Source organism: Micrasema longulum, unplaced genomic scaffold (assembly GCF_059751315.1).
Source record: "Micrasema longulum isolate JH-2025_06_02 unplaced genomic scaffold, ASM5975131v1 h1tg000908l, whole genome shotgun sequence".
Classification (NCBI taxonomy): domain Eukaryota; kingdom Metazoa; phylum Arthropoda; class Insecta; order Trichoptera; family Brachycentridae; genus Micrasema; species Micrasema longulum.
In genome coordinates, this window is record NW_028278099.1 from 86,442 (window position 1) to 98,720 (window position 12,279).

The 12,279-nt window shown below is 31.1% G+C and overlaps 1 protein-coding gene across 1 annotated transcript in view; it reads right to left on the reverse strand.

Annotated features, from left to right (window-relative positions):
* LOC148278223 (uncharacterized) overlaps positions 1 to 7,729 on the reverse strand; it is a 43,199-nt gene extending 35,470 nt beyond the window's left edge. Inside the window, exon 1 of the mRNA XM_088231738.1 lies at positions 7,215 to 7,729. Coding sequence (XP_088087864.1) covers positions 7,215 to 7,303 — 89 coding nt within the window. The 5' untranslated portion in view covers positions 7,304 to 7,729. The remainder of the gene's footprint in view (positions 1 to 7,214) is intronic.
* Between the last annotated feature and the right edge of the window lie 4,550 nt (positions 7,730 to 12,279).

Here is a 12,279-nt window from a genome sequence, read left to right on the forward strand (position 1 = left end):
CCACACCATGGAATTCAGAATAGTCCAGAAGGAGCGTAGAATTATATTTGAATACATCGGACGGTGTCCTAAAAAACCCCCACTTTGCCCCACTTTCCCGAGACCCCTTGCATGACAGGCAAACGCGCTAACCACTACACCACGAGGCTGACAAAATACTTTTTTACAATAAGACATATTATTTAGAATTCGTCCGAAATTTACTAAAATCTTTTTTTTGCTGCTGAAGAGCGCATGGGTGGTTGGGATTCTAATCTCTATTTTAGAGTTGTCATTGTTTAAATACTAAAATAATGTACGTTTATGACTTGTGAATAAACTGACTTTCAAAACGTGTGAAATATTCTGATTTTTTAAACTGAAAAATATTTTTTTACCGAATACAACCCTCGTTAGAAAAAAACTCTCCTAGTAAGAAGTACTTCGTTTTGAATTTAAAATATAGTACTGTTATTAAATTACAAGTGTAGCATAAAATGATAATACAGTAAATAAATCACTGAAATTACTTGGCTTCATTAACAGAATATCCTCTGATTTTACTCATGTCCGTACAATCAAAACTCTTTATTGCTCAACTGTTCGCCCTCTTCTTGAATATGCCTCAGTGGTCTGGTCTCCATTCTGTGTCAATCGCATAAATCACATTGAATCAGTCCAACATCGCTTGCTTCGAAAAATAGCGTGGATGCTTGGACTAGAGAGAGATAATTATTCTTATGCTGAAATAGAGTCAATGTTAAATATTTCTAGTCTACAAAAACGTAGAACTAATATTGACTCCATATATATGTTCGGCATACTAAATGGTATAATCGATGTTCCATCATTACTGGGACAAGTAAAATTCAATATTCCGACTCGTAGATTGAGAAACAATGAAGTACTGTTCATCGATCAGCATAAAACAAACTATGGCCTAAATTCTCCAATGACCCGCCTTTGTCGTATTGTTAACTCAAGACAGGATCTGGACTTTTTTGGTTTAAGTTTACAACGATTTAAACGAGCACTAAATAAATAGTCCAGATCTTGTCTCGATGTCCCTTATGTTTGTCAATGCTTCTTTCTTTTTTCTTTAAATGTTTTAAACTACTCTTTTATTGTAATATTTAAACCTTATAAATTGTATACATGGACAATGTCCGTTAATAAATAAATAAACAGTGTAATTATTTTGAAGCCTCAAAATGAAATATTTGGGTAAATTATAAGAACGCAAATATTTCTTTAAAAAAAAAAAATAGCAGAAATGCCGTGTATAAATAAATAAAATACAACTTTTTACTTTAAACACAAAATAAAATACAACAGTGAGGATAATCATACAAAATATGTGACGTTTATTAAAAGATCCCATATTATAATGGAATTATCGTATAAATTTGATAGCAGCGCAAAATCGTTATTGTCCTGTTGTTTGATAAAACATTTTCATATATTTTAAACACAGGTTAAATTTAATGGACTAAATAATTGACTCATATAAATGCACTTTTATACGGTAGAAGTAGAGCACTTGGTTATAATTTTTTTTTTTTTAATCGCGCATAGTCAAAGTAAATATATTTTTCTGTACTATTAAATGTTTCTACTGCAATAACGCTTTAGAAAAAAAAAATTCGGTCCGTTTTAACTTCTTTATTGAGATAACGTTGGATTTTACAAGTAGCACTAACGTCAGATAGTTGAAATTAAGTGTAGGTGAATAATTCCTCGATGTTCAAAGGCGAATTGTGAAAATGCCCAACGTTCCTCCTTCCTACGAGGCAATTACTGCATTCTACACCCGACTGAGCACGGAACACGTACAACTTCACGCCTTGGAATGAAATAAGGAAAATGGCGTTGATTGGAGAACTATTTTAATCAAAGTTTATACTAAAAAGAAAAAAAAAAACAGGCGAACGAAGTCACGTTCCCCGTATACCTTATAATCAAGAAAACTATCACAGTTCAGTAGCGTCTATACAAGCGCATTTCTTTTAGACATTTTGGTTCGAAATAATTAAAATCACAATTGTTTTTAATAACTCAAATTTGAGTTCACGTACCAATTATAGGAAAAAAATACGTGTATTCATAAAATAGATGTTAAAATCCATGATTTTTTTCTAGTATTGTAAATGTTAAGGGAAAGATCTCTGTGGAATAATCTACTAATTAATGTTAGAGACGCCCCTTCTTTATTTACATTTGAGTCCAGATTAAAATGTCACTATCCGAATATTTAAATTGTTCCTTTATCCTTCTTCTTTCCTTCTCATCTCCTCTCCTCTCTTCATAGTATTGTGTTATTTTTTTTATTTGTATTTATTTTTGTTAATCTTTGCTTTTAATTTTTGTAAAAAATTATAAGATTCAATTTGTCCGTGTATTTATAATTTTTTCAAACTGAACGGTTTGGGTAGGTAGGAAAAAATTGCCTTAAGGCAATATGCCCGCCCTTTTATTTTTATATATTGTATATGTATATAAAGTGTCAAATAAATAAATAAAAGATCTGTGAAAAAAATATTATTTAAAATAGGGATTGATTGTCAATATGCTGAGTTTGTTTAAATGTTTATAGACAGGTATTAGATTTTACGACATGAAAATTTAATACAAATTAATTGGTTAGATTTTTCAACGAGAGCGCAGGTTTTTTACAGTAGAATATTTTTTTAATATTTATAAATCAAAAACACACAAAAAATTAAAATAAAAATTATCAAGTCCTACTGAACAGCATAAAATGCAGTTCGTCAGCAGGTGCTCATAGTTAAGTACTAATATATAAACATTATCTTATCTCTTAAATTCTATAACATATAAAAACCCTTTTTACAATGGAAAAAAAATATGTATTCCCATGTGCATCGAAAATACACACGTAAAAAATACAAATTGGTCTAAATAAAAAAGAAAAGCACAATTTCTTTTTATTTAAAAAACTTTGTTCTAAAAGCCAGATTTTCAGCATACGTCTTTCTCTTGAGCTTGATAGTTTTTTTTTTGTTTTTTTTATATGTAATGGGAGCATATAAAGACAAAAAAGGCTTAAAAAATAGCTGAAATTAAAGCTTTATTTTTTTATGTATGTCATTTTGTTGATTGATTTTATTTTTTAATATGGCCCTTATTATTTCCGGAAAGTGTAATGTAGAAAATAAGACTTAAAGAAAAAGATAAATAAAAAAAAATCCCCTTAAAAAAATATCAATAATGTAATTTACAAATTATATTTTGATGTTCTTTCATTATTTACTTTAGTACTTACTGTTATTTGGCATATTATTTTTTACTTCAATTTTTTACATTTAAAACCGTATCTAAATTATTTATTAGGTTATTTTATTTTGTATTTAATTTTTATAATTTTTACTTCAATCTTTATATCTGATTATTTTTTAATGTTATTATTTATTGTTTATACTTTATTTTTACGGATTTATACGGGCACAGCCTAAAAAGCCCTAATAAGTTCACGAACTTGTAAACCAGTGTACTTTTGAATGGACAAATAAATAAAATATATTTTTACAATCAATTTCTGAAGTCAAAATGTGCCCTTACACTTTAAGTTGAGAGAATAATGTTGACAGAACTTATAAATAATAAATCTATAACGGCGGCCGTCAGGCGTGGGAAATGGTCTGGAGCCTGGGGAAGGGTCCATTGAAAGGGTGGCATTTTTGTCCTAGGAACTATATACAACTTATATAAGGCAGTGTGAGAGGAGGTGACTAGCACTTTCCGCCATATTTGATTCCTTTCTCTATATATCTCAAACCATGAGAATTTTGGGGGAAATCAGCTAATGGCTGGAATTAATATTCGGCTGGCGTTTGTTATTCGTTTCGGCAGATTTCAGAATTTTCAGACTTGTTTTTAATAAGGAAGTTTAGTAGTTTAAAAAAAAGGTTTACTATCCAAAAAAGACGAGATTTAATTTTTATGTGCCGTATTGTCAGCGCGATGATTTTTTAAACTTTTGTAATATTGAAATTACTCCGCCCGTGACGTCACAAGTTCTCCTCGGAATTTTCTGCTGATTAGTGAGTTGGTTTCCTGAAAACTGGAAATCTTTCACAAATAAAAAGACTATATTATTGGTTATATTGGAAAAAAACTTTTAACGTAGTTCGAAGTGTTCAATTTATTGAGATATTTTTGTGATTTTTTTCATACATTTTCGAGAAATTTCGCTCAGTACAATACAATTAAAAGTAGCACTGAATTTCTCCTTATCTCCAAAATATGTTAGAAATAGTATTAAAGCTGTAAACGTTGTAAATAATTTACGAGTCTTGAAGATGCCTACTTAGGCGAAAGCGCTCGTTGGTTAAAACAATAAAAAAAGTGGAACTGAACCAAGAAGTATTGTTGATAACTTTATTTATAATTTATCAAGAAATATCATCAAAAAAAATCAATATTATTGTAATAATAAATGGTTAAATATGATATCCAAACTTCACTGGTCCATTAGAGATAAGTCTAATTTTGTAAACTATAAAACTATGTAACTGTGGTGTAATGGTCAGCGCGTTTGCCTACCATTCAATTGGTCTCGGGTCCGATTCCCAACATGGTTGAAATTAGATATTTATTAACAAAGAGTGTTTCCACACCAGAGTATTTATTTGTCCCTGAAGCGTAAGACTGATCACCTTACCTTCATGTAACAAAAATGATCAAGATACGCTAAGAGTGGTGTACCAATGCAGTGCCCTATGCACCATTAGGTGCGGAAAAGGAATAATAATAAAATAAAATTTGTACTTTATGTTTCCTGAATAAAAGAAAATAAAAAAAATGTATTTAAAAACAAATAGAATCAAGATAAGCTGTGATTTGTACACGAACACAATTCTAAATCTACATGCCATCAGATGTGGATATAAAAATAAACAGTCATAAAAACTATCTTAAATTGTAATGTTTTTGATTGCTTATTATTAACAAAGACATGAAACCATTATACGTATCTTAAATTTTGGCAAGCATACTCACCATTCAGCCACGAAACAGTATATAATTTTAAGTTGCTCGCTGTGCATAAAAAAAGTCATTTTGAATATAATTTGGACACTGGCCAACTTTTTACAATAGCCAAAGATAAACGATATAAGGAGAAAATATACTAATATTACATGAAATATCACGCTAACGAGAGTTGACAACAATTTATATTAAAAGTTCTTCGACTCGTCTATTTAAAGTAATACTTTTAATAAAAAAAGGTTAAACGTATTCTTGATTTAAATTTGTTGCAATAGAGAGGGAAAACATTTTTGAGAAGGGAATATGGAAGTCTAGGTATTTACAGGACTTATGACCTGTCGTTGGCTGGTTTAAGTGGCCAATTTACACACTGTGTAACGTTAACCATTCTGCCTATGTTTGAACATCCACATTTTTTCAACTCTTTCATATGTTGACTTTTGTGAAGTAAAAGAGCTGAAACCTGTGAGTTAAATTCATCAGGCTGAACCAATTCACCTACTAGGCAACGCCTGAAAACAATTTTCCAATTTTTATACTTCTTCTTTTACCAGGTAGTTAATTCAACAATATTTTGAGTATGCCCAAATGCTTGCAGACTGGCTGGATTTCTTCCCTAGAGAGTTATTTATATTTATATTTGATGCAACAGAGAAGAAAAACATTGGAAAATAGTTTTCAGGCGTTGCCTAGTAGGTGAATTGGTTCAGCTGGATTAATCTTACCCACATGATAAAGGTTTTAGCTCTTTGACTTCACAAAAGTCAACAGATAAAAGAGTTAAAGAAATGTGGATGTTCAAACATAGGCAGAATGGTGAATGTTACACAGAAAGTAACGCCATATCACTCTGTATTTGCATACAGACCTCGTTTCCTCTACATTCATACATCTTCTCATGCACGCGCGCCGATTATTCCGACATTCGACATGTCGTCGCGTTGAGAAACAAGGTTCTATCAAACAAAATATGTTTATTTACTTTGAAATTTTATAGTGTTTATATTTAATTGTCGGTTCTATCCGCATCAAAATTTAAAAAAAAACGAAATCAATCCTTAATTAGTATTAAGTTTATAAAGACACTATTAATAAAAATTGTTAGATAAAATAACGTCTTTATTTTAAACATTCATGTCTCAAAAAAATCATGAATCTACATAGAGCCTTGTTTCCCCAATGCGACGATATCCGTTTTCAAGTAGGTACTTTTTGGATTTGATCATGCCATGTCTTTCTCGGTCTTACTTGATTCCTGCGTCCATCAACATTTTCCTATATTTTATTTTGTTTATTAAATGTTTTTCGTAACATTATTATGAAAAGCGTTCATATATATTTTTTTGTTTTTGAATTCCTTAAACGAAGACTTCTACATTCCTTTCTCAAAAATGTTCTTCATTTCTGTTATAATATGTTAATATTAACAGCTCCCTAGGAGGTTAAATCCAGTAATTGTCTACAAATTTTTTGACAAACTTAAAACGTTGCTGATAAATCCACCAGGTTCAAGTATATTTTTTTTGTTGATTTTCAGGCGTCGCCTAGTATATAGTTGAAATAATTTAATTGATGAATCTCACCTGCATCAATTCAATTTCAGCTCTTTAACTTCACAAACATCAACATATGGTATCAAAAAAGACTTGATTTACTTGTATTGTATTGCATTTTTTAAACCTTTTATTTATTAATACATTTAAGATTATTTATATTTTTATGTCAACATTATATTGTGTTACCAAAATGTTTAAAGAGAGAAATCCCTGCAAAAAAACTGCTTTTGCAGTTTAGCGGGAATTACAAAAAATGTTTAGAAGAATGCTTATGTGAAAAGAATTTCAATAAAAATAAAAAAACGAGAAGAATTTAAGGAATATGAATAGTCAAATATAGGCAGAATGGTGAATGTTACAAAGTGTGTTAACTGGCCACATAAACCAGCCAATGACAGGTCACTAGACACCCATTGTCCTTTCTCTAAAATGTTCCTCATCTCTGTTGTAATATGTTAACATATTCAAAATAAATACTTTACTCATGTACGTCAAAGTTTTTAATATTTTTTGTGAATTTTCATTTATACCTTATATTATATTTGATAGCAAAAAATATATTTGATCAAACTTGTTATAGACGCGGTGGTTACTTGTTGTTGATACGATTTTATTCATAGCAAGCCAAGACATGAAATGCGGGTAATAAATATATGTTAATAAACTTACCTTGTTATTAAAAGAGTTCCCAGAAGAAAGAACACTGAAGGATGAACATTACATTCGCAATCGTCAGTTGTTTCTGTTTGAGCTTCCATGTTACTTAGTAATGTCTGTCTATCCTCATGAATTTCAAAATTTCAGCTTTGCAAGAACATTACGTCATTATTCTCATTCGCCTCATTTTTGTACTTCGACCGTCGAAATTTATTTATTTTATGATATCCTCGAAGGGTTGTCATTGTTTTACAATATCACATTCAATTCAAGTGAAAAAGTTACGTAACTTTAAAGTAAAAACAATGTATTTAAATATTTCACCGGTAAGCCTTCAAATATTTAAAAGTGAAAATAACGTTCGATTTTCTTTTGTTTTTTATTCCAAATACACTTACTTATATTAAAATATTATTACGTTTTTCTTTGTTTGGCATGTTTAAAAGTACTTATTTAGTGAGTTGATGACTATGATTATTTAGAATTTTTCGGAATTTCAAAAATCCAAAATGGAGACACGACTTAACTTCGCGACACTTTTTCTCCATTTGACAGATGGAGGTTAATTTTCTCGTAGGCGGCGCTAGAGGATTGGGGTTAGAAAATAATGAAAAACATTGCAAGCGCGCATGCGTTTTGAGAATCGAATCCAATAAAGTCATCGCCCGTCAAAAGCTACATTTTATAGAATGTAGAATGTTCGTGACAGCGAAGCACAAAATAATTTCTTTGTCCAATACACAGCAAGAGTCGTAAAAATTATTGTACACAGAACTATTACATTATGAAGTCTAGTATGATAGTACCGGGATTATTGAACGGGATTATTCCGTCTAGTTTTGGTACTTTTATTTATTTTGCAATGTTTTTTGCATGGAATTAAGAGACTATTCTTAATTCTATGGTTTTTTGTTACTTTTTGTATTGGTGGGTCCATTCCCATTGTTATTTTATTTTATTTTTTATGCACCTTTTTTTAGCACATCTCAATAGTTCCTGTCATCAAAATGACATTTCAATGAACTTATTTCGCGTTTACAAAATTTGCATCATAGCGAAGGTCGTGCTCCACCTAGGCATATATTTATGGAAAATTTATACTAAATTATTCCAAATATATTTTACACAAAGAATGTACATAGATTAAATATATATTATTACATTTTGGTAAAATAAAAAAGAAATTTTCATAAAAAACAGAATTCGAATTTTGTGTGATAGTTGATTTTAACTAACATTTTTGATGACATCAACAGTTTAATGTTCACAGTTGTTAATCTTGCTGGTGGTCTAATATATTTTCCAGACTTTTGATTTACTCTGATTCATCGTAATTCGTATTACCTTCGTCTTAATTTTGGTGTGCGTTTTCGCTCATTTCGACATCTAAAATATTTTTTCAAAATATAACAAACATATGTTTTTTCCAATGCTTCACAAAATATTTTGGAAACCCTACACTGGGCAGAACAAACCAAAATAATTATTTTCTTTCCTGTACTATTTTGTCTTCTGATTGGAATGTTCTATCTTATTTAAAAACTATTAAGATATTAATATATTCTGAATACTGATATATCAATGTAGACCATTGTAGGAGACTGCTGCGAGATATTACATAGATTTATATACTATTAAGCGTGTTGTCCAGGTGTTTATTGAAATATGTAAGTTAATGTAATAATATTTCATTTTTATTTTTGCTATTATTTAATTATGTACATGCTTCCATTTTCCATTATGTTGTATCCCAACTCAACACAGGGCCCTTGGCCTCAAAAAGTTTAGCATACGTTTTTTTTTTTGTAATATATATGTATTTGTTTGAATAAATAAAAACTAAAAAATTAAAACATACGAAAAATATGCGATCCTATCATGTAATCTATTTATACTTAGTAAAATAATGAAGTTTGAGCGGTTGTCGTCTCGGTCCATTTATACCAGATTCTGAAAAAACTTCAACTTTTTTTATACATTAGAGTAAAAAACATAGTTATTCCTAAATTTCAGTACTAGCAACTGAGCAAGTCAATTAAAATTGTTATTTACAAAAAATATATTTATTTATTATATACATATTTATCAGATCTACTTATAATTTTTGTAATGAAACGCATGACTTTTAATTTTGTACCTGTCATGTAAAAGCCCTCTGGGCGTATATAAGAAATAAAATATAAATTTATTAAAAAAATATTTCTAATAGCCAAAATAATCCCTTAGTTAGCAGAATAGCCTCGTTTGACAGTACATAATATTTTTTTGATTTGGCCTCCTTATGATTTAATAGCTTCTAAATAATAAACTAAGAGTATATTTTTCCGAGAAAATAAGTATTTACTCTACTAGTAGTTAAAAAATGTGGAATTAAAAGAATGAAAAAAAACTTTAACCTTTAACACGTTAACAAATTACAGCAGAGATGGAGAACATTTTAGATAAGAAAATAATATAGACGTCTCATTGATAAACGGCAGTGTTAAATACTTGATGAAGTAAAAAAAACGGAACCGAAAAATGTTTAGCTAATAAGGTAGGTATTTTTTTTTTATACGAAAAAGACCCAGATTATGTGTAACAAATCCTGTTCTGACCCTGATCAGCCCATCTATAATAATGGGCAGAGGTTGGAAAAAGTTAAAAGCTTTATATACTTGGGAGTTCACATGACTGTGGATGGTGGCATGAACATTGCACAAAGAGCCAGCAACCCGTTTAAGAATTGCTGGATCAACTTTCAACACGATATGTCTGAAATTTTAGTCTCGGTCAAAATGAAATGCCGATTATTCAACTTTTGTGTAATGCCAGTACTCCTATTGCTGAATGTGTGCGAATACTGGTACCTTACCAAAACTCAAAACATCGAGCTTCTGAGTTTTGGGAGAAAATGCTTGGGGAGAATACTAGGTACCTGCTATATGAGGGTAGATTTCGTAACCAACATTGAAGTCCTAGAACGAACGCAGCAGCCTCCTATAACGAACGTTTTGAGAGTGCGGCGGTAGACCTGACTCGGGGAAGGGCTGCGGATGCCTCAAGAGAGCCTTAACCTAAATTATCTCTTCATCGCTTTTGCGGGCTCCCGTCGTCCAGGAAGGCCATCGATGACAATCTTTCGGCTTTGATTCGGCGGAACTAAGGTTCGCGGGATTGACGTGGGAAGAGGGGAGAGTACTAGCTAACGTTAAGATCTCCTGGAGGCGCCTGGTGATGTCTACATGACTCACTTTGGAGCAGATATGGAAAAAGAAGAAAGAAAGAAGAATACGGTTAGTAAAATCGTGTCAAAAAATATCGGAAAAAAGACATTTAAAAAGGAGGTTCCACAGAGTAAAAATAGTTCAAGTTAGCGTGTTTAACTACATTGCGTCAAGTCCCGGATTTAGTTATTGAGCATTGAAATATGAAGATTTAATTTTATAATATAGCAAATAAAGAATACCTAGTCATCATCATTCCATGTCCGCTACCTAATTAGGGCATGTGGTGTCCACAAAGAGCCTCCAGGCATCTCTGTCTGCTGCCAGTTCCTGTGCATCCTTCCAAGTCACGTTCGTAAATGTTATGAAATATTTGTATATAACCACATACCTATATTTCTTTGTCTACTGGTTTCTAGACGTACCCGTCTCTACATGAGGACACCAATTAAACCAACATGCAAAACCCACTATACGCCTTCACCAAGTTGTTGCACAAAAATATAAAAGCGGCGTGCTGATAGGCCACATGCCCTTTTTTCCATTTTTTATTAATTAAAAAAAACCCGTTAGGGCTAAATACGAAATATTATAAGGTCTAGTCGTATTATGTCTCGTCTTGTTAGTGTACTGTAGCTATAATAGTATAGTATATTGTATATAATAGTATAGTATATTGTAGCTATAATATACTTTGTCAGGTTGATTTTAAATTTGTCTTTAGTGTAATTTTTCAACTGGTAGGGTAAGTCATTGTAGTGTTTAAGTCCATTATATAGTATTTTTGACTGTCCTACGTTGTTTTTTTTTTTTAAATGTGGTAGTGTTCTTTGGTATTATATTTGTGTATGTCAGCATTTTTTGTTATTTGTTGTGTTATCGTCATGTATGTTTTTGCAGTGTAATTTTGTGTACAATTTTCAGGCTCAATTTTCGTTCCAATAAGTATTTTTTATTATTTCAAACCTGTGTGTTTTTCGAACAGTTCAGTCGTAGGTGTCAGTAACTCAATCACAAATAACTATCGACGTGGTTAAAAGCATGCTAAGCATTTGAGCGATTACAATGAACAATAATGAACATGCTTAAGTTATCGCAATCATAAGTCAACGCGTGTGTAATCTCTAAGTCAACGCTCATGTCGGTTTGTTTTTTGTTTTCCTCGTAAATAAATACAGTTCACGGGCAAAAAATCGGCGTTTACCATAAAAAATAATACAATATGTTGCATTTGCAAAATAGTAAGGAGTATCTCATAAAAAAAGTAAAAATTAAACGGCAATTACTATGGCGGCTGCTTTTCTTAACATTTGGCTTTCCAACCGCCGGCTAAATACTATAAATAGCATGATAAATAATAAATAAATAAATAAAAATAGCAGTTTTGGAATATTTTCCATATTTACACCGGTGAAATTCAAATATATGATTGCGCAGCAGAATTATATATCGCGAATCGTAAATATTTTGACATTTGAAATTCGGTGTTCATGGATGTTTCATTGTGATCGCGAATACGATAAACAACCATGGTGAGAAATTGTTATCACGTCGCTTATTAGCACGTCGATAGTTATTTGTGATTGAGCTACAGGTACAGTAAGTTGTATGTCAGTTTATTTATTATTTTGTTGTCTTTGTATCCTTGTTATGTCTGCCTTGTTACCGGTTCCCCAAAAGGCGATCATGTAGCTCAAATGTAGGGTTGTGGCCCTGTGGCTAGTGTCTCGGACTCACGGACCAATGGTCCGTGGTTCGAATCCCACTCTACTTCAACTTTGTTTCCATTTTCTAATAGTGAGTTATTTACAACTCGTTGAAAATGGCCCTAAAAATGAAATATTTGAGTAAATCATAAGAACGCAAATATT